We start from the raw sequence: 23,255 nt of genomic DNA, 5'->3' as shown, positions 1-23,255 counted from the left end.
AATGTGTTCCTATCTTTTTATCTTTGTCCAAGATGTCTAAGTGGTTCAAAAGAGGTGCAGTTTCTGTTTTGTTTTCAGCAAGATATTCTCAAGACATAGCACATTGTTATTATTTGTTTTCTACTTTAGATTTTATAGTTCCCTCAATTCTTAGTGTGCAAAAGTCATGTTTCGATACTCTTTTACGAATATTATCCAATGACATTCTATCCCTCTCCTCACTTTAATTCTTTTCCAAAAACATTTTCCTTTCCCCCAATTACATGTTAAAACATTTTAAAATATTTTTTAAGTTTTGAGTTTGAAATTCTAATCCTCCCTCCTTGCCCTCCCATCTCCCTGAGATGGTAAGCAATCAGATATGGGTTATACATGTACAATCATGTAAAACATTTCCATGTTAGTCATTTTGTACAAGAAGACTCAAACAACACACATATGTACATGTGTACATATACCAAAATGTGTCTCATCCTGAACCCTCAATCTATCCCCTCTCTGTAATGGATAGCATGTTTTCTCATTAGTCGTCCGGAATCTTGCGTGGGGGGGGGGGTCATTGTATGGCTCATAATTTTACCTCTATATGATTTGCCCTCCAAATAAGGTAGTGGAAAAGGCAAGACGATAACCCATAGGCTGGGCTGAATCACAGAACTTATTTCAGTTTTCACTCCTTTTATTTGGAAATCCATGCCCTGTGTCCCAGAAACACTGACCTGTAAAAGCTTAGACGCAATAGGAGAACAATCTGAAAAAACAGATGCGCTTTGGAAATGATACTTAGATCTTCTACCTGTGGTTTCCCCCACTCCCAGCAAAAATCAGCAGGAACTCTCACGCAGCCTTTTTGCTCTGTGGTATTTTACAGTGTATCCGGCGGGGAGCTTTTTGATCGAATAGTGGAGAAAGGATTTTACACGGAAAAAGATGCCAGTACTCTAATCCGCCAGGTCTTGGATGCAGTCTACTATCTCCATAGGATGGGAATTGTACATAGGGACCTCAAGGTAAGGCCATCATTTCCTGGTAGTAACGAACTGAATGAAAGCTATAAGCTTATAAGCTATAACCCCTTGCTGTTTCATGAGATATAATTCCCATTTCTTTTAATTGGCTAAGTGGTAAAATGTCACACTGCTTATCTCATAATTAACATATTCATACTGTACGTGAACACCATACTCTACCTAGTTGTAGATTTTAAAATCAGTGGAAAGTCAGCTAACTCACATTTATTAAGCATGTACTATATGCCAAGCAGAGGCAGCTCAGTGGCTCAGTAGATAGAGCACTGGACCTGAGTCAGGAAAACTTGAATTCAAATCTGGCCTCAGACACTTACTAGCTGTGTGACCCTGGGTAAGTCACTTACCCTGTTTGCCTCATCTGTAAAATAAGCTGGAGAAGGAAACAGCAAATCACGCCAGTATCTTTGCCAAGAAAATACCATGGAGAACATTAGAGTGCTGTGGTCCATAGAGGCACAAAGAGATAGATGTGACCAAATAACAACAAATGTGCCAGGCATTATGCTAAGTACTGAGGATACAAAGAAAGGCAAAAGATAGTCCCTGGTGTTAAAGACCTCACAGTCTAGTGGACTGAATATTAAATTGTTTTTATTTATTTATAATTTATTTATTTGGCTTGTGATTTCATTAATGTATGGTGCTCCTAGGGAGGAAACTTCCTCTACTATCAGTGCAGGTCAGCACTGGTTCTGTAATTTATAGTCATAGAATTGCCTGGGGACCCTGAGAGTTTACATAGTTGGCCCAGAGTAAAGGAGCCAGGACATATCAAGAGGCAGGATGTGAACTCAGGTCTTCCAGACTTCCAGGCTGGCTGTCTACCCATTATGCCACACCATCTTTCATAAACATAAGATTGTAGCATCGTAGGTATAGAGATGGAAGGGACTTTGTTAGTTGAATCCAACTATCCCATTTAACAGATGAGAACAAGGCCCAGGGATGTTAATTCACCCAGGGTTGGATTTTTATCTAGCCAACAAAATCAAATTTTGAGAGGTACCCTGGGGCTGTGTCAAAGGCAGGGAATTGTGGTAGTCTTTAGTTTTTCAGGGCTGTAAAGTAATACATATTCTCTATGAGTGTATCTCCATCTCACTCTCATTTTCCTTCCATGACCCTTCCTCTACTGACTGTGGCAATATGCACTTTTGGTAGCTTTTATGAGCTGGGTTACACCGTATACATTTCTTAGGATTTCAGAAGGATTATCACTCCTTCAAGGGCTTTTTAAATCCTTCACTGAGCTAAATGATCCCATCCATTGCCTGTACACCTCAGAAGTATTTTCCCACCATCAGATTGTGTTTTCCAAATACAGCAGGCATCTTTTAAGAGCCAAGTTAGTAGCCATGTAGGAGTAGAATGAGTGGGCTGATTATTGGTACTTATTTAAAATAATTTCTAAGAAGAATAATAGGCCATATCGTGGTGGGTAACATTTATTTCCTCTTAGAAAGACAGAAACATTGGCTTTATGGGATATATATTGTATTTCACTCCCACATTGTCCTTATGGGGAAGCGTTTCCAATTTGGATTGGATTGAACCGAAGCTTTTAGACCATCAAACTCACAGCGTGTAATTGCTGAAAGTAGAACACTGCCGCTTTAGAGTCCCTTTGTGATCTCCCAAAAAGGGCTTTGGCCTCTGTGAAGTAGGATAAGATTGGATTATGAAATTTTTATAAACTTCTAAGAGAAATAAACTAATCTACTTAACTTCCTGACCCCAGACTGCTAAGATTATAATCATACAGAAGAGGTAACGATGTATCTCTCCTCCAGCCTTTAAAAAAAATCCCTAAATTTACACAGTTTTTGTATCTTGATAAACTGTTAGGGAGTAGAAATCATCCCATTTTAAAACATACATGGACAAGGAAAGCAAGTACTCACCCATTTCCCCCAATGGATTTCTTTGTGAACCCAGGTTCGGAAAATATTCAGAAAATTGAACTGAACAGTGGTGTTTATTCATTCAAAAGCAAACCAAGCCTTGAGCCATTGCAAAAGATACCTTTGGGGACTGGACATTCCATTTTAATGGGAGAGTAAGGTATAGGGTAGTGTTTTGTTTTTCATTTTTTTAAGTCTCTGATAGTTTTCTAGTGTAACATTTTCTCTTTCTCTCTGCCTCAATTATGTGCACTTTGCACAGAATTATTTTATTCTTCCGTAGAATATACTACCGAACAAAAGCAGTAAATGGGAAGTACATTGGTACCATTGCGGAAGTTGGTGGGAAATCATGAAAGGAAAGAAAATCTAATTTAGCCCAGCAGAATGTTAGAAAGTTCATCCCAAAGTACAGTTTTTACAAATTGTTCCTTTTGAGATTAGTGTAAATGAGTAGCAGCATTAATTATTTATTAAATGGATTTTTAATACTTAATGCCATCGGTTAATAGACTAACATTTATTGAATATCTACTATGTGCCAATCATTGTGCTAGATGCTGTTGGTGTAAGTACAAAGAATGAAAGTATCCCTATTCATGAGAACGTTACATTCTAATGAGGGAAAAAATAAACCGGACTAGGCAAAAATGGATGCATTTGCCATGCATCTCAACCTTCCTACGTGTGCTGTCTTCCTCTATTAAAACGTGAGCTCTTTGGGAGCAGTGACTGTCCTTTTTTAAATCTGCTTCCACAGCGCTTAACACAGTGCTTTGCACACAGTAAGCACTTAATAAATGCATTTTCTTTCATTCCTCCTAAGATAGCCACTTAGACCTTTTAATAAATGTCACATTCCTATCTCTCTCAGTGGCAGCTCCAGAAGTAGAAAAGACACTTGGGATGGAAAGAGAAATAGAATCCTATGATACATAATTAATTATGCTTCTTCCTCCTGATCATCATCATGGTCTCACCATTTAAAAAGTGAAGCTATAACTGAGAGGTGGTTTTGTTGCCTGGTGATTCCCTTTCAGCTAGCATAGAAATTGAATGAACGGTTTCCCACCTGTCTCACTATTTACTATTTAAAAATTAGTAATTCTAGGAAGTTTACAGGCCAGCCCAAAGAAAGATCTAGCTTTCAGTCACTCTATACATTTCATAATTTAATGGCCTTATTTAACCTTAAATTGTTATGAGTGTGAGTTTGCCATGTTTGGCCTCAAGTATTAGACATTGTCTTCTCTCAGATTTAACTCAATTGTATAAAATATTTGTATTTGTTTTTCTGCTTCTTCCCCCCATGTTAGCCTGAAAATCTTTTGTACTACAGCCAGGATGAGGAGTCCAAAATCATGATCAGTGACTTTGGGTTGTCCAAAATGGAAGGTAAAGGAGATGTCATGTCTACAGCATGTGGCACTCCAGGATATGTGGGTAAGTACACTTGTGGGTAGTTGTTCTAGGAGTGTGTATGTGCATTTGGGGACTTCACAAGTCCCTTTAAGTATATAAAGTCAGCTGGTGACCAACTTGGTCTCATTTCCCTTGGGGACAGAATAAAAAGACCATAGGTTTTGGGGGTGTTGCCATTAACTCCCCATTACCGGGATCAAATAGCAAATCCTTTCTTAGGCTTTTAATGCCCTTCTTAACCTGTCTCCTTCCTACCTTTCCAGTCTTCTGACTTGCTACTCTCCTCCATATCCTCTATGATACTGTGATACTGGGTTCCTTCTGGTTCCTCACACAAAACATTCCCTTTCCTAACTCTGGGGATGTCCACCAGCTGTCCCACACCTGGAAGGCTCTCCCCTCCCTTACTTCTGACTCCTAGGTTCCTGGTTTCCTTTAGGTTCCAGCTAACATCCCGCTTCTGCAAGAAGCCTTTCTTGATCTCCCTTAATGCCACTGCTTTCCCTGTGACGTAATATTACCTTCAATTTATCCTGTTAGGCATCTCATGTGTAAAGAGTTGTTGGCATGTTGTCTCCTCTGCTAGACTACAAGGCCCTTGATGGCAGGGACTGCTTTTTGCCTTTCTTTGTATCCCCAGCATTCAGCCTCTCTCATTCCCAGTAATTAGACACAGCCCTTAAATTATGAGCACACAGCAGACATTGACTTGACATGAGTTTGTACTGTCCAGTTGCTGCAAGGAGCAACTTGGTATAGCAGAGAACACCACATATAAAGAGGCAGGAGACTTGGTTTCTCAGCTCATCTCTGCCCTTAGCGGGCCATGTGACCTTGAACACCTCATTTCCTTTCTCCATGCCTTGGTTTCTCCATCCGAAAAATGAGAGGTTTGAATCAAATGATCTCTAAGATCTGTCCCTGTTCTAACACTCTGTGATCAAGTCAGATGATGTATGTAGTGATCATTGTTTAGTCATTTCAGATTCTTTGTGACCCCATTTGGGGTTTTCTTAGAAAAGATACCAGGGGTGGTTTGCCATTTCCTTTTCCAGCTTTTTTTAACAGATGAAGAAACTGAGGCAAACAGGGTTAAGTGTCAAGTCACTTGCCTGGGGTCACACAGCTAGTAATTGTCTGAGGTGGGATTTGAACTCAGGTCCTCCTGACTCCTGTGCTCTACCCATTGTACCACTTGGCTGCCCCTTAACACAAGGACATTGGATTTAGTGTGTTCCGAGGGCCCTTTTATCTCTACATCTACGATCCTATGAAGATTTCCAAAGTGCTCTCCATAAATTACTTGGAGGCCGTTAATCCAAGGCCGTAATGTTTCAGATGAGACCTAGCAAGGTAAAGTGACTTTGCCCATGGTCAAAAGTGGCAGAGCTGGGGTTTGAACCAAAGACTTCTGAAATTAAAGCACTATGTATATTTTATTGATGATGATGATGATTCTGGCCGAATAGATTTTAGAGCTGAGAGAGACCTTAAAGATTATCCAGTTCAGCCTCTTTGTTTTATAATCAAGGAAATTCAAGCCTGGAGAGATTCAGTGACTTATAAGCAGCAGACATAAGATTCACTCACAGGTTTGCAGAATCCAAATCCAATGCTTTCCCCACTCTCCAACAATTTTTCAAGTCCTTATATAATGTAGTCTGAGGCTGTGTCAGACACAAAATCACTTAGTTTTCAGTGTTTCCCTTGGGGTCTTTCATATGTCATATCCAATCATTCCTTTTTTAAAATGTTGTTGCAATTTAATGGATAGAAGACAAGAAGGAAGAAGAAATGGAGTTACAGAGGGGAAAGATTAAAGGGTAGGGGAAAGAGAAAAGGGGATAGGAATGGCAAAACTAAGATGACACCATTTGGCTGTGTCTGAATCCCGAGTACACTGCATGGCCAGTCACTCCCCTTTTTAAAAGGGACCTTTTCCTCTAAATTGTATGTGCTGGATAGCAGGTGGGGAGTAACCCTAGTGATCATTTTATAAAGGTTATTGCTGGCTGCTCATCTGTTAGGCAAGAAATAGCATCTACTCATTTTGCTTCTTGGTATATTTGTATCTAAAACAACAAGATAGTGGAAGTAGGAGAGAGCCAAGCCATATCATGAGGGTTTTTGGGGTGTGCGTGCGTGCGTGTGTGTCTATGTGTGTGTGTGTGTATGCATGACTGGGGGAGAGAGACAGATCTGTACAAACCAGTGGGCAAGCAGAAAATAAAATGAATGTTATCTAATCCCACGGTCTCCTAAAAGGAGTAAGGAGAAGTATCTATTCCACCCACACTGAATCACGGCAATTAGAAAATGAAAACCCTATTAAGTCATGTTGTTCAGTCGCTCTGCCAATACAGGGTTTCTTTTTTTTTGTTTAACCTCCTTTTATTGATTATTGCAAAATCTTTGGCACAAATCCATACTCATGATTTAGTCATTTACTGCAAATACATAAAATAGATCTGTGTAGATTGAGAATACTAGAGGGTTTGAGGTCCACATGGAAAAGAAAAACTGTTCGCTATTTAATAATGCAACCAGTGTAATAATTTCAAGAACAATTGGCAGAAAAAATTTTGGGGATTTCTTTTTTCAATGAAGCTGTGATATATGACGCAGTCCAGACCAGGAATCTGCTTTTCAGTACCGTGCATCCATCCAGTTTTCACTTTTAAGTATGTTTTTTAAAATATGATCAAATAGTCCTGACAAAGAATACCTGTGATTATATGTTGTGCCATTTTAGTTTTTAATTTTTGGTGTTTGAGGATATTTTTTCAAAATAAATTTTTGGGTTTTTCTCTCTTGGCTAAAGAACTATGAGCCCAAATGTGAACTCTTTTGGCTTTCTAAATAATTGTCAACCAAATCATGTGGTTCTCTTACTGTTTTGTGCACTCTCTAGTGCTGCTGAAGTACAAGGAGCCACGTCTGGATTCTGTTCCCATCCTCAGTGCCTGAGAGACAGTAGAGGGAACTAGCATGTTGGATTTTTTTTTCCTTGAGGAAGCATAAGGAAGACAGAGAAATATGAATGTTCTATTGTTACTGAGCACTCACAAGGTTCCTGGATTTCTGCTGAACACTGTGTAGTGGGATCAAGAGGTGGTGATATGAGATCATGGACAAGTGGTACCTGCCTTCTGGGATCTTCCATTCCTATGGCATTAAGCCACACAACAAATAGGTGGAACATGTCTCAGAATGAGAATTTCCCCCTCTGCTGAGGGGAAAAGCACATTGTCAAAAAGATGAAGCACCACTTACAAAGATGCTCTTCATCTTATTAAGTCAGAATCACTTCCTCAGACCACATACGTGCACTATTTACCTCCAGTGCCTTCACTGTCATGTGGATATGTAGCAGGAAAAGTAGAAGCAGAGGAAGTTCCTTAGGTGTCTAGACTGTCCAGAAGTCCCAGCGATATCTGGATCGAGCTCTGCAGTAGTCTATTGAAGTGGTCTCATCCGAACCTGGAATCAAGAAGGAGTTCTATGAAGATGATTCGGGGGAAGCTTATTCTCCCAAGCTTCAGAACCCAAAGAAGAGAATCAAAGTAAACCTTTATGTATTACTACTTATAATAGGTATCATTTATATAGTACTTACTATGTGCCAGGCAGACAGCTAGGTGGCACAGTGGATAGAGGGCTGGCCCTGGAGTCAGGAAGGCTCATCTTCCTGAGTTCAAATCTGCCCTCAGATACTTCCTAGCTGTGTGACCCTGGGCAAGTCACTTAATCCCGCTTGCCTCTTTTCCTCATCTGCAAAATGAGCTGGAGAAGGAAACGGCAAACCATGCCAGTATCTTTGCCAAGAATACCCCAAATGGAGTCACAAAGAGTTGGACATGACTGAAAAATGACTCAATAACAATAAAATGTAAAAGCAACCAGATTAGAGGCACTGTGCTAAGTGCTTTATGATTTTCTTACTTGATCTTTGGCACCCTGGGAAGTAGGTGTTATTTTTATCCTCATTGGTAATGGACATAAGAAAAGACATCAATACTGATTATAATGATTGCATATAGAAATTTAATTAATATAAATCAATCACCATAACAAGAAGACCAAAAAAACCTAAAGAGTGCCCTAGTCAACATACACTTTACTTTCCTAACAAAGAGATGCTGGTAAAAGGGCGTATGGATTTAGAATATAAACTTATTTGTAAAATTTTACAGAGAAGGATGATGGTAGCTTATGAACAGTATTATCTCATAAAAGAGAAGCAATGGAGAACAAAACTAATTTAAAGAAGTCTTGATTAGAACCCCAGCTAAGCAATCATCCCCGTGATTAAAAGAGAAAGAGGAGAACGAACAGAAGAAACATGGAAAATATCTGCGAAGATTGTTATAACAAGTCATTTTTTTACAAATGAGACCAGCTGAACCACCACTCTTGGAGTACAATATCATAATCCCTAACATGCTTATAGGGGATACAGAAATGGCACTAAAAATGTAGAAGCAACCAGATTAGAGCGACTGTGCATAGAAGAGTTTTATGCTGAAGGTAACAATTGTGAGGAGGTTAAGGGGTCAATCCACAAGGCATATAAAGCATGAGAAGCTACCAAAGGCATGAAAAAATCTTAGATTTCATTAATACAAAAAAGGTTACCGAGGAAAAACTACTAAACCTATGTGCCTTCTTTCTCATTTTTATAAAGTCTGTGAGAATAATCTACAAATGCAGAAAGGACATTCTTAGTGTATCAGTAGAAACAGTCAAACTTTCACAAATGATATTCTATGTCAGACTATACATATCTTTATCATTGCTCAATCAACTGCAAGATACCACTATATTTTTGTTGATTATTTTAAGTACTTTATTCAGTAGAGTAAAACATTATTTTAAAGACTCTCTTCAAACAAAGCATCTTCCATCCATACATCAAAATCATTCATGATTCCTTGAAACATTCAACAGTAGAGAGAATCTTGTTCACCGACTTTCTGACCATAAAAACCAGGCAAGGCATAAAACAGGGAAGTGAATACTGGTCAAAGGTGGGCCAGTGGGCTAGAGGGGATCTAAAATGGAATCCAAGCTAAACTGGAATCTCCTAAACAGTAAAGTATTCCCGATGCTTCTGTTACAGGATGATGTCATGCTAGTTGCATCAACCCCTGAAACCCTGCCAGGCTTCCTGGAAGAAATTGTTTGGCCTAATCATACAGAAAGGAAAAACCAAGTGGATGAAGAATACCTAATTGCTGAGATTATGACATGAAGTTGGTTAAACAATTTATAGACTGTCCATTTTTATGTGTATATACAAACACATATATCAACATATACAAATATGCTTGTGATGTATATCCTATATTATGTATATTATTGTGTTGTGTATATATATTGCATCATATATGTATATATTATATGTATTATCTATATATCTGAGACAGGTTGTACAAATGATAAGTAGGCCTCAGAATTAAAAAGAAACAGGAGAGCAGACTGGATTGCCTGCAGGAAATTGCAAAGGTCTTCTGATATCCCCAAGCTTCTCTAAAAAACAAAGGCCCATATTTTTAATATCAGCAGTCTTCCAGTATTATTTTATGGCTGTGTGAAATGGAATACAACAGACTCTGGAAAATAGAAATGTGGGAGATGAATGGGCAGGTTCATGGTGGGCATAATGGCAGACTGTAGCATCTGCCAAACAAGGAACTTTAAAGAAGAAGAGATGTAGAGATATCATGAAGGAAGTGAGTAATAGAGAAAAAAGATGGGCTGTACATGTAGCAAAAACAAAGTCTTCAACCTGAGCACCTCATTGCTAGCCTTGCAATGCTAGGAAAAATCAAGGAAGGTTGGAAGGACCTCCTGTGGCTATTTCATGAGAGGAAATAGACAAGAGTCACAAAGGATGTGCCAGCATGGCTGAATCGTAATCTACATCACTGCAGTGAACATCCACATTGATCCACTGGAGCCTCTTGAGTTTCTGAATGTGCTTTCATCTGGAACATTTCCTTCAGAGTCGAGAATAAATCTGAACATAACATGAGAGTGATTTTCTTTGCCAACCCAAAGCAATGCATAATTTCATTACCTTTGTACTGATTATTTAGCATCGTGATAGTTTTTAGCTGAAAAAACATTTTTTATTTAAATGACTGTTTGGGTGAATAGCCAGTTTATGGAATGGTAAAACAATCACTTTAATTTGAGCAAGATACATAATATTAAAGAAATAACAAAGTGGGTGGGGAGGGGGTGAAGCATACTATACAGCTGCATGTCCAATACCCTTCTGTGTTTTATTTTTGTTTAAAAGACATTAGGAGTTTTATAGGCTTGAATCTTGCTCTTTAAAATTTATTAGTACAAAGTACCCCGGATTCAGACAACATTTAGAAAGAAATGTCACCTGTGGGGTCTTGTATCATTAAAGTCAACTTTATTTGAAATATGATTTTGGCCATAATCAGTCAGTGAGCATTTATTAAGCATGTACTATGTGCCAAGTACCATGCTAAGCAGTGGGGATACAAAAAATAGGCAAAAGACAATCCCTGTCCACAGGGAGCTCATGATCCAATGAGAGACAATATTCAAACATATTTAGAAACAAGTTATATACAGGATAAATAGGAGATGATTAACAGAAGGGAGGCACTAGAATTAAAGGGGGTTGGGAAAAGCTTCCTGTGGAAAGGACAATTTTAGCTGGGACTTGAAGGAAGCCAAAAAAACCAGGAGACAGATGAACAACAGCCAGAGAAAATACGCAGAGTTGAGAGATGGAGTATCTTGTTTGTGGAATAGTAAGGAAGCCCGTGTCACCAGACCTAAAAGTACATGATTGAGAGTAAGGTGTAAGAAGACCGGAAGGCTGGGGGTGGGGTGGGGGTATTTACGTGGCTTTGAATACCACAGACATTTTGTAGTTGATCCCAGGGGTGACAGGAAGCCATTGGAGTTTACAGAGTAGGGCAGGGGTCAGGGGAGTGACATGGTCAGACTTGTACTTTAGGAAAATCACTGGCAGCTGAAAGAAGGATGGACTGGAGTGGGGAAGGCTGGTGGCAAGCTGACTCATAATGATAACAGGTATTTGTGGGTGACATTGTGCCAGGAACAGGTTAGATTTAAAATGCATTGAGATAGTATTACTGACTCTGAAGGGCTTACAGTCTAGTTGGGAGCAAAGACAGGGAAAAAAATGTTTAGTAATTCAGCTGATCTCCCTGCTTCCAGTCTGTTTCCTCTGCATCAGAGTACCACATCTTTGTGTCTCCTCTTCTGCTTTGGCATCTTCTGTCTTATTCTTCTCATTCCCTTTGCTTTGGAGAAGCAAGCATGAGGCTATCAGATTGGGTCTGAGAGGAATTCCTACTTCCCTTCTCCCTGGGCTGTGATCCTGGAGTAATGAGAACATCTTTTCCCCCATCTTATTTCATCTTATTCCTCCAACATAGAACAAGGACAAAATGTAAGTCTCACTTGCATATTTTGTATAATGGCGAACTATCCCTACTTTGGAGAACCAAAGGTTCACTGAATGTCAGTGGTAAATGACCCCTTGGGGATATTAAAAAGGTCATTCATGCTTCATGAATTGCAGTTGGATTAGATGACATCTACGGTGCTGTCCAGCTCTAAAATTCAATTCTGTGGTTGTAATTCATCATGGTTGTAATAGAAAGCCTAGGTAGGAAACTAATAGAAGAGAAGGTGGGAGACATGGCTGAGGGGGCAAAGGAAACCAATCTCTCCATACACTATTTTCCTTTCTTTCTGTAGTCATATACAGAAGAAACTAGACTTGCATGTATTTGGTGCCCTAGTTAATAAAATTGGAGACAATATGCCCCCAAGACAAACACTCTCTAAAGAGACTGTGTGAAAGCAAAGAAACAACTGCGATAACTTCCTGTGTTCTCTGTTCAGCTGTCTTGACATGTTCTCCAAAGGCCACTGAGCATAAACAAGAAGGCACTAAGAAACTTCAGTTTTAAGTTTATGTAGCTGAGAAAGAAGGTGAGAAATGCAACCCCTGTTGAGTAGCAGATTGATAATCTGTCCCAACTGCTTCTCAGTGATGCCATTAATATATGAAGAAAACTTCCAATATTCTCCATCTGGTTCTTCTAGATTGGGGAAAAGAAATCAAATTGGTATACAACTCATAACCTTTAAGGAGTTGTCAAATAACCAAAAAAATGCCTTCCTGAAGGGACATAAGGCTGTGCTGTCTTAGCAGGATATTTCCAGGGCCCCAAACTTTTCTGTTAGGGAGAAAAGACAAGAGTAATGGTTGTTGCAATGGCTGTTTAGCCACCATCTTGAAACCAATCCAATTTCTCACCTTAGGTTGAATAACTAAAACAGCTGGGTTTTTGTCTTGCTGAATAATCATTCATGATTAGAATCATGTGCTTAGCAAAAAAAAAAAATCCTTAGTAAAGGGCCACACTTCTGCATTTTGCATGTTTTGTAACGAAAGTGAATATGCATAAGTGTTTAGAACTAATTTCTCTCTCTCCCTCTTTCTCTACCTTTTCTCTACCTCAGTTGCCACAAATTCCCTCAGTAATTTATTTAAAATATCTCACAGTTGATTTTAGGCTGTCTTTATTATAAATATGGCCATCAACAACAACAAAAAAACCCATGCAGAATGCGAAATAAAAAAAATATTCTAGCTCTCTGAAAAGATGATACTAAACATGTTTACAAAGTAGACCTGACTAAATTAACAAATGACAAACGGAAAGGATGTTTTCCTTTAGTCTTTTTCTGAAGTTGTTATTTTTATTTTCTTTTGTATTTAGTTCATCAGATCATGGGCGTTAAGGGACTTCAAAGTCTAGTCCAAATTCCTTCATTTCACAGGAAAAGAAGGAGCCCAAGAGATATTAAGTGACTCTTCCAAGGTCACACAAGTAGTATATGACAGAGAGAGGATCTGAAGCCAGATCCTTGATTGCATAGCCACTATACCATACTGTACTTAACGTACACAATCTTTTGCTTCTGTTGATCTTGCTTTATGTCATTTTATCTGAACCTTTCCATATTTCTTTGTATTTTTCATATTTGTTGGTTTTCGTAGCACTTTCCTCCTCCTTTTACATGAACGTATAAAAATTTATTCAGTCATTCTGCAATCATTGAACATGTAATTGTAAACATTCTTGTCCATGGCCACCTATAAATCCTCCATGGGGGTCCACCCACTGTCCTAGGCACCCTTCTCTCAATTTCTAAGCCTTATGAGAGTATTAGTATAGCACACAGATATTTCAGAGGTTCTTCAGAATTCCTTTTTTTCTAGTGTAATTTCCTCCAAAGTCATTTAAACCAAATTCTTTTTTTTTTTCTGAGCAGAGATGAAGTGCTGGTCTATCCTTTTAGCATAGTGGCAGCATTCAAGGCATTTTTTCATCTGTTCTGCTCCTTTTTGACTCTCCCCACCAGGAACCCTAACCTTAAGCCTGGACCAACAGAATTCCACCCAGAGAAAGTTAATCTACTAAACTTGGAGACTTGCCTTGAGGCACGGCTGCCAGGAGTTGGAAGGTTCTAGAGTCAATGCTCATCTCACCTCTCTGTATCTGGTTGACTCCAAGACCATGCTTCACTCCATCCAGTTATTCAACAGGACATCTACATGCATTGCCACATATACCCCACTCTCCCTTATACTTCTTACACACGGAAAAATAATCATCTCAATGTTATCATTGCCCCTAAAGAAGATCTGAAAATCTACTGCCCTGTGGGTCTCCTCACAATCCCTGTGACTGCATAGACCAGAGCTCCCTTTTCTGGCATTCACATATGTATTATGGCTCCATCCCCTTGTTGAGTTTAAACTCAATGAGGACAAGAGATGTTTCACTTTTATATTTGTATCCTAGGTGTCTAGCACAGTGCCAGTAACACAGCAGGCACTTAATAAATGCTTGCTGATTGATAGTTGCTCTTGCTCCCAGACTTGGATAGAATCTACCCAAACTGGACACTGGGCCTTTATGTGGCAGACTACAGCAATAAGGGAATCCATTGCCTCTTGACACATACCCCCTTGGAACATATAATTTTTAGAAGTTTTTTTCCTTACATCAAGCCTGAGTATACTTCCTTGCTACAACTTCTCCCCACTTTTCTGGTTCTGCCCTTTAAGACTAAGCACAATCCCTCTTCCACAAATGCTTTGACACAACCATTACCCCCTTTCCTCCTCCCAAGCTTCTCTTTTCCAAGTTTGACATTCTTGGTTCCTTTAACTATTTTCACATGGCTGCATTTTAAGGCTTTCTTCTACTTTTTTTTTAACTGCTCTGGCATCCCCTCTTTGGATGCTCTCCAGCTTAGTAATTTCTTTCTTTAAATGTGGGACCTAAAACTAAACATGAAATTCCAGGGTTGGTTTGAGGAAGCAGGATACTAAAGGACCAACACCTTCCTTGTCTTGGATATTACATGTCTCCTAATGCAGCCCAAGTTTGCATTATCTCATTATCCTGTTGACTTCCACTAGAAGGGCACTAAAACTCCAAAAAAATTTCCAGAAAAAAATACTGTCTAGGCATATACCCCCTCATCTCCATCTTGGATCTATGAAGTTGACTTTCCTAGACTATGTGTAAGACTTTACATTTATCCTTAATTTGTTGTTGTTCAGTCTTTTTTGGTCATGTTTATTCTTTGTGACCCCAGCTGAGGTTTTCTTGGTGAGGATACTGGATTGGTTTGTCATCTCCTTCTCCAGCTCATTTTAAAAGTAAGGAAACTGAGGCAAACAGGGTTAAGCGGCTTGCCCAGGGTCACACAGTTAGGAAGCATGTGAGGATGGATTTCTCAGGTCTTCCTGACTCTAGGTCTGGCACTCTATCCACTGAGCTACCTAGATGCCTTAGTCCTAACACACTTTGTGTTATTGGATGCAGTCCAGCATGCTAGCCTGTTGGGATAATTTTGGTTTCTGATTCTGTCTCGTGGTAGTTAGCTGCAGTGTCTTATGTAAATCTGATAAGCATCCATTCCTTCTCATTCTGAGCAATTCTTGTTGATAGTTTTCCATAAATCCTCCATAGGGGTCCTGCAAGTACATTGAGAATCTTCCTCTAGAACTGCTACATGCTGGTACATGGCATATTTGTAAAAAATCAACCTTTTCAACTTCCAAAGTGAATTTTGGCATTCTCTTTGGACCTCCACCAGCTCACCAGACTTCCATTTGCACTAAATCAAGTGTGATCTCAGGGACCCTCAGTGAATCTCAGGGAGGGTGAGCTTGTGCTTGCCATAGGAGGTGGGGGAAAGGGAAGTGAGGATTGAAGGCCATCTCTCATATCTTTTCTCTCTATAGAATTTTCGAAAAGCCCCAGAGTTACTCTAAATAGGGTACTTATATTTAGCGTGGAGGTGGCCAGTCTTGCCCTTAGTCCTCAGAAGAAAGGAATGCTTACAGTATTGGGTAATAGACATGTTGCTGTCACAGTTTGAATTACAGTGGAATAATATACTTAACCTTGAAACTGAACCTGTGAGAAACCCTGTAGCAGAATCACTTGATGCACCCTGTTTTAAAACCTCTCATTAGAAGCTTTCTTTTTCTTCCTTCCCACTACAGTCTCCATCTCTAGCACATTTTGTAACACCAGCTGCCCTCCTGTGTCCTGCCCGTTGCTCTCTCCTACCTTCCTCCCCTCCCCACTTCCTTCTCACCCACCAGCCACATTTTAGCTTCCAGAGTATCTGAATAGCTACTCCTCCTTTGGGTTGGAAAGGAAAGCCAAGAGTGGTATGCTTCAACATGCCAATGGTAAAAACTCAAAAAGCCATTAGGCTGCTAGGAAATAGGAGCAGGCTGATCTTTGGCTGTGCTTTTTAGCCAAATGTCACCTTAATTGTTCCTGTAGCAATCAGAACCATTGCAAAAATGGGGGGAAGAGAGCTGTACCAGCGAGAGGAGAAACTAAGTGATCCGAGCATTGTCTATGCCTCTCAATTTCTGTGACTTAAGTTATCAGCCAAACCAAAAGCAAGAGCATTCATTCCAGTATTATCTTCCTTGCCAGTAACCTTGATAACATCACTAAGAAACTATGCAAAATGGCAACATTTTAACACCCTGTTTATGGTAAAAAATTCAGTATCATTTACATTTTTTATGCATGAAATGAGAGATGTTTTCTGCCTACATGAAAAGTCCCTCTGTTGCTGGGAACAAAACCTGACCAGAACTGTCGTATCTTTATTCATATGAAAAATTCCTCAATACGGCCCCTTTGCTTCTAGCTCAAAATGCTTTTCAAACCTTAGAGTGGCTTCAGTAAGTGTCAGCTCTTAGAATACCATCTCCTACTTGCCCTGGTTCTGTCTAAAGTCTTACATTCAACACAACAAGAGAATTTTGCTTCCTTTGATAACTAGAATTGATTTTTCAGTTCTGAAAAGGGAATTAATTATGCATTGCTATGAAAAGGTCAAGGAAATGTCATATTCATCTCCTACTTTCTTCCTCCAGAGCTCCTTTTTTTCTCCTTGTTTATAACACAGTTCAGTAACTCTATCCAGCAGTACTGCTCTCTGACTCAGACAACATGTATTCACATACATCCATTAGCAAGAGTGCAGTGGTTCTTCTCATCACTTAGCTGGAGGGCCTCAGAGGAAAAAAAGGTTGTGCCTGCACTCAGAGAAGCAGCCCTGAGAGCCAGAATCTCATAATAATCCTAAAGGAGTATTCAGAATATTGGATACTCAGAGGCCACTTGTGATAGCTCAACACTGAAAGAGTTATAATAAATACATTCCTCCACTCAAGTTTTATTTGGATTCTTCACCTCGGCATAGGAGTGCCTCTGGGCTTTCTCCTACACAGAGCTAGGGGAGGACAAGTTCTAGTAAGTCCTATCAAGTTAAAAAGCTTTTAGTATCACCTTGGTAATATCCAACATCCTTATTATCTCCATGCCAGTCTAGCTGGGTTTTCAGTAAGAAGCTGGCCATAGAGCGATGAACAATTCTTAAAGACTGTCTATCTAGGCATAGAGGGGTTGCGATCTGCATGAATGACAGGTATACCCACACCAATGAATTGTGAATCCTTGAAGGATAGAAATGGCAATGCCTTATTTCCAGCTAAGAAGAATCTTTTATTTTCTATCCGTTAAACTTCAAGAAGCTGACAGGTGCAGTTGATAGGAAGCTGAGGTATGGGGCGGGGGAGGATAATGGGATTTTGCAGTGTCACTAAATGAGTGGTCGAATGGGGGATTGAGCCCAATCCAGATAACTGTCTTCTTAGCTATTGCTGATTTAATGATGATAATATTTTATATGTGTAAAGTATTCTTTTTCGAATCACTTTTGTACCTTTTAAAGTTCGCACTAACAGCTCTCCTTATCAGGCCATCTGCTTTGCTCTCAAGATGTTTTTTCTCTAAAAATCCCAAGATCTGGAACAAATCATTAAGATTCCATTATTTAAAATTAAACAAATATGTGCTCTTTGTGCAAAAAAAAACAAACAAAAAACCCCTGTGGTAGAAATCTATCTTAAAGATTCACTTGTGGAATTTCAGAGGACGATGACTAAGTTATCCATCTCTATCCAGAAAGTTGGTAATTGATTTGATATAGAAAAAAACAGTGTTAGAATGAAATTCTGGAGAGCCATTCCCATTTATGTAGTATAGGAAAGCTTGAATACAAAGCACTTTCACCACAGTTACCCTGTGAATATATTAATTTTTTTGCTAGCAAGTATATTAACCCATTTAAGGCAAGGAAGACTGTCCAGGGTCATATATCTAGTAAATGACAGAATTAGGTTTCAAATATAGACCTCCCAAGTCCAGAAGTCCAGAGATCTTTTTCATATTAAACACTATCTCCAACTTAAAAAAGGAGCATCTAGTCCAACTTACACCTGAAAGAAATCCTCACTATGATATGTGGCTATCAAGCCTGTATTTAAAGACTTCAGAGGAAAGATAACTCACCCCCTCTGGAGTCAGCCTGTTCCACTTCCAGACATGATAAAATTTTTAGGAAGTTTTTCCTGACACCAAGCCTCAATTCGCCCCTTTGCAACTTTTATTCTTTGCTTTTGGTTCTGTCCTCTGAGGCCAGAGACAGTCTAATTCTTCCTTCAGAGGAGAGGTCTTCTGATACTTAAAGACAGCTGTCTTGTCCCTCTAGTCTTCTCTTTACCAAACAAAAAACACCACCAAATCCCCAGTTCCTTCAACCAAGCTTCATATGATATGGATTTCAGGGCTCTTTCCTATCCTCCTACATATTTCTTCAGTTTATCAATGTCCTTCTTAAACTAAGAACTAGTTTCCTGGAGAAGGAAATTGCAAACCATTCTAGTATCTTTGCCAAGAAAACCCCAAATGGGGTCAGGAAGAGTCAGACATGACCAACTGATTAAACAACAGCAAAAAGGGAATATATAAAATAAAATAAAGGGGATATATTTTTAGGGTAAGATCTCTACAAAGGATATCCATGTTCCCACAATACTTTGAGGGCTGGAGAGCCTCTCATTAAGAAAACATCAAAAATATCAATGTTTCTTGTATGCATAGTCCTGGCAAAGAAGAGGCTTGAGGAGGGAAGGTTACAAAAGGGCTCATATGCAGGAGCTGATGGGATACAGAAACATTTGAACTGGAGAAAGAAGAGAAAGTACAAGAGAAAAATAAAAAGGAAAGAGAAAAGAATACTAATGGCATCAAAAGAAAGTAATGTGGGAAATAGGGTGATGAAAATGTTTTCTGCCCAAATTAATCCTTTGTTGTTCAATTTGCACTCTTTTTGAAGTAAATATTCTTTTGACTTATTATTATTATTACATAATTAAATTGTTTTTTCTTTTTATTCATAATTAAATTTTCCAGGAATGGGGAACCTGTAGCCTTGAGACCACATGTGGCCCTCTAGGTCCTTAAGTGCAACCCTTTGATTGAATCCAAACTTCACAGAACAAATCCTTTTATTAAGGGGATAAATAAAAGGATTTAATGAATATTTTAATTTAATTAATAATTAATACAAGGATTTGTTCTGTGAAGTTTGGATTCAGTCAAAGGGCTACACTTGAGGACTTAGTGGGCCACATGTGGCCTTGAGGCTGCAGGTTCCCAACCCTTGTTAAATCTAAGCAGTATTTTGAGAGCTTCACAGGGAAATGGGGGCCCATGAACAGTGGATTTGAATAGATGATGAACCCAAATAGGTTCTGCCTTGGGGTGGCATGGCATACTCCATATATATGGAAGACAACTAGTGAACAAGTGAGGAAGAAGATGCAACGCTGAGCTCAAAGAATGCCTAATAGTTCAGATTGGCTAGAATGTAAAATACACAAAGGCCCATAACGTGAAATAAGTCTGAAAGGGTGGAATCAGATTGTGGAGAGCCATAAATGTGCAGCTCAGGAGGTTGTATTTTATCCTGGACACAACAGGGGGGCCCCTGGAGATTTTTCTGAGCAGTGGAGTAATGTGATGAGAGCTGTGCCTTAAAACAGTTACCTAGGTCAATGTTTGGAGAATGGATCAGAGAGAAATCAGGCACGAAGCAGGGACACCCATTAGGAAGCTACAGGAATAGAACTGGCAAAAGGTGGTGAAGCCTGAACCAGGGTGCTGTGAGTGTGAGGGGAGAGAAGAGGATGGGTGGAAGAGATGTCGTCTGGAAGTGGAAATGACAAGGCCTGGTACCTGATTAGGTGTGGGGGACTGGGCAGCAGGAAGAAAGGGGGATGAAAAAGAAGAGCTAAGAGTACTCCAACTTAACTTGAACTCAATCCAGCCTTGAAAAAGGAATATGAACCAAATACCATAATGAATTCTCTTCTGGCTTGAATTCTAGGAAAGATATCTGCCCAAGTACAATCTCTACCCCACACAGGACAGCCTCCCTTTCCTCCCTCTTAAAACCAGATCTGTAAGGAGCGTGAGTTCCTATTTCACTTAATCATTTCACACCCACCTCCACACATTCAAGTCTAAATTGATTCTCCTTGCCCATCTGTCTTTCTCTTCTTTAAACTCATAGTCCCTATTTACTTATTTTTTTCATTCTCAGATTTTGGCAATAGCTCAGGTCTCTGCGCCCCAAGTAGGTGTTTATTTCATCTTACTCACATTGACTGTGCTCTGCCTGTTTTATCCCTTAGCTTCATAGACACTGTCTAGGCTTCCTTGGGTATCTACAGTTCTTTCAGGGCTTTCAGGATGGGTTAGTTTTTAAAAATCTAAAACATCTCTTCTGCCATTCCCTTTCATGTTTTTGTCTGTTCTGGCCTTTTCTTCTTATCTTTATATTTTAATTATGTGGGGAGCTGTTAATGACACTGAAACAGCCCCAATCTGTTTAGAGTCAGTTTCCTAGGTGTCTCAAGGGTCTTTGTGGTGATTACCAATAGGATGCTTGGGCAGCTGATCCCCACTAAGGAGGTGATTTTTCTCAGGAGAGATTAATGGTAATCAGTAAGTATAGGAAAGGGGAAGTAGTCCTAGCTCAAAGCAAATATGTAAATACATCAAAATGACTTATAAGTTTATGACATACTCCTTAACAGCAACCCTAAAGATAAAGCAGATATGTCTTCCTTAAAATCATGGTGGAAATGGATTACATGTGATACCAGTCCTACATCATTGAAGAGCAAAGGATCCAAGGAGTGTTCCTTTACTTAGAAGGACTCTTGATCTAGTGTCCATGCCCTTTAAAATATTTTTATATCTGCATTTCAATATAATTATCATTTGGAAACCTATATATTGTTATTCGTGCATTAAAATATCCATCTAGTGTACAGGCAATGGGGTATAGAAATCTATCTTGCCCTACAGGAAAATAGAGGGGAGGGGGATGAGAGAAGGGTGTGATAGGGGAAAGGGGTGGTCAGGGTGCACTCTGTCCTGGGGGGGGGGAGGGGAGAGAAGGGGAGAAAATTTGGAATTCAAAACCTTGTGGAAGTGAATGTTGATAACTGAAAATAAATTATAGATTAAAAAATATGTCCATCTAAGAGGGGTCTATAAGTTTCAGCACACTGCCAAAGGGTTCTATGACACCCAAAAAAGGTTAAGATTTCAAGAAAGGAAAAACTGACTAGACACTATTTTGTTTGATAAGGATCTGAGTAGGTGTTTGAATGGACTTCAACAGTGTGTCACGGAAGCCACTTTGATTGATCTGAGGCTTCACTAAGGAAAAACCTACATCTTGAACCAGAGAAATGCTAACCTCTGTTTTGTTCTGACCATATTTCAAGTTTTATATTGAGCTCTGGGTGCTATATTTTAAGAGGGATGTTGATAACCTGGAGAGCACCCAGAAGAAGGGCAGCCAAAATGGTGCAGGGCTTCAAGATGATTAAACAATTGATGGAAGTGAGAATGTTTAACCTGGAAACAGGAAGAATTTCATATTCCTGTCCTAAAGGACTTTCATATGGAAAAGGGTCCTGCACAACCAGGAGCAATGAGTGGAAATTGCAAAGGGACAGATTTAGGTTTGATCTAAGAACAACTTCCTAATTCAGAGCCATCCTCAAGTATCATAGGTTGGCAGAGAAGGTGGTGGATTTCTCCTTCCTAGAGATCTTTAAACAAAAGCTGCCACAAAACTGGATATGTCACAGAGTCTATGTTTGTTCGTCTATACTAGATAAGACTTGAAGCCCCTTCCAATCCAGAAATTCTTTAGTCCTGAGAATAGTCAACACAAGTGAACAAATAGCTTTGAATTACGTAACAGAATCAAATTCCTTCAGTTTTCCCTCTTCCTCATAGGGAAGGGTTTGGCCAGCATGAAAAAGACAGAGAGAGAGAGACAAAGAGAGAGATGAGACAAAGACAGAAAGAGACATATATGGATAAAGACAGAGATGTAGACAAATACGTAGTAAGCTTTCTTTCTATTCTTTATATGAGTGGAAAGCTACTATACCAAAGAGGATGCGTGGAGATGAATATTTTCCCCTGTGCAACAAGACAGCTGACTTCCAGGCTTTTAGCTATGGTTCATTAAGCCATTTTCTTACCCTTTCCTCAGTAAAGAAAATAGCTTGCCTAATGGTTTCAAAAATAAAATGAAATGATTCTGAATTTTTTTGAAAAATCCCTGAAGTTTTTCCTTAACTAGTCATATTTGTATCAAATTAGTACAAAACTAACTTTGTTGGAAGAATTTTCCCATGAAGTGGAATTTTCCATTGGATAGATCAGAGGTAAATGAGTGTGACAATAGTAAATGTAATTAGCATATTCAATGGTCTAGAATGCCAATGTTTCAGATAGAATTGAAATAAAGTCTGTAAAAAAGCAGAAGTCTTTCCCTTTCATTACTGATGCTAGCATGGTTTACCTAGTTTGGAGACTTTTATTCTAATAATTAAAACAAAATTAATCTTTGTGACAATCAAATGCCATTCAGGGACTATGAGAGAGCATCATGGGGTAGTGGGAAAGAATAGTGATCTTGGAGTGAGAAGAACTGTATTCCAAGGTCTGGCTTATTCAGCTGGATAGCCTTGGGCAAGTCTCATTTCCCTGCTGATATTATTTGGACTAACTGCATCTGTATTTTTCAGTCATTTCAGTATTGTCCAACTCTTCGTGACCTCATTTGGTTAACTGCATTAAGATCACAGGATCGTAGATTGAAAGATGGAAGGGTCTCCTAAGGTCACATAGGTAATAAGTGGCAGAACCAGGATTTGAATCCAAGCCTTACAGCTCCAAATCCAGGCTAGCTACCTCCTGATTCCATGTTCTAAGAACAGAGATGACTTTGTCCATCTGTTTCACAAGCATTTATCTAACGTTATCTGTATATTCAACCTTGTTTTAGGCACTAGGGGTAAACAAAATAAGACACAGTCATTGTCCTCAAT

The 23,255-nt window shown here is 39.3% G+C and overlaps 1 protein-coding gene across 1 annotated transcript in view; it reads left to right on the top strand.

Annotated features, from left to right (window-relative positions):
* The window catches only part of CAMK1D (calcium/calmodulin dependent protein kinase ID), a 475,179-nt gene that overhangs the window by 386,074 nt on the left and 65,850 nt on the right, over positions 1-23,255 (top strand). The window contains exons 4-5 of the mRNA XM_036759709.1: positions 872-1,010; positions 4,249-4,375. Coding sequence (XP_036615604.1) covers positions 872-1,010; positions 4,249-4,375 — 266 coding nt within the window. The remainder of the gene's footprint in view (positions 1-871; positions 1,011-4,248; positions 4,376-23,255) is intronic.

Source organism: Trichosurus vulpecula, chromosome 5, assembly GCF_011100635.1.
Source record: "Trichosurus vulpecula isolate mTriVul1 chromosome 5, mTriVul1.pri, whole genome shotgun sequence".
NCBI lineage: Eukaryota > Metazoa > Chordata > Mammalia > Diprotodontia > Phalangeridae > Trichosurus > Trichosurus vulpecula.
Note: the sequence above shows the minus strand (reverse complement) of the source record. Positions and strands in the feature narration are given on the sequence as shown.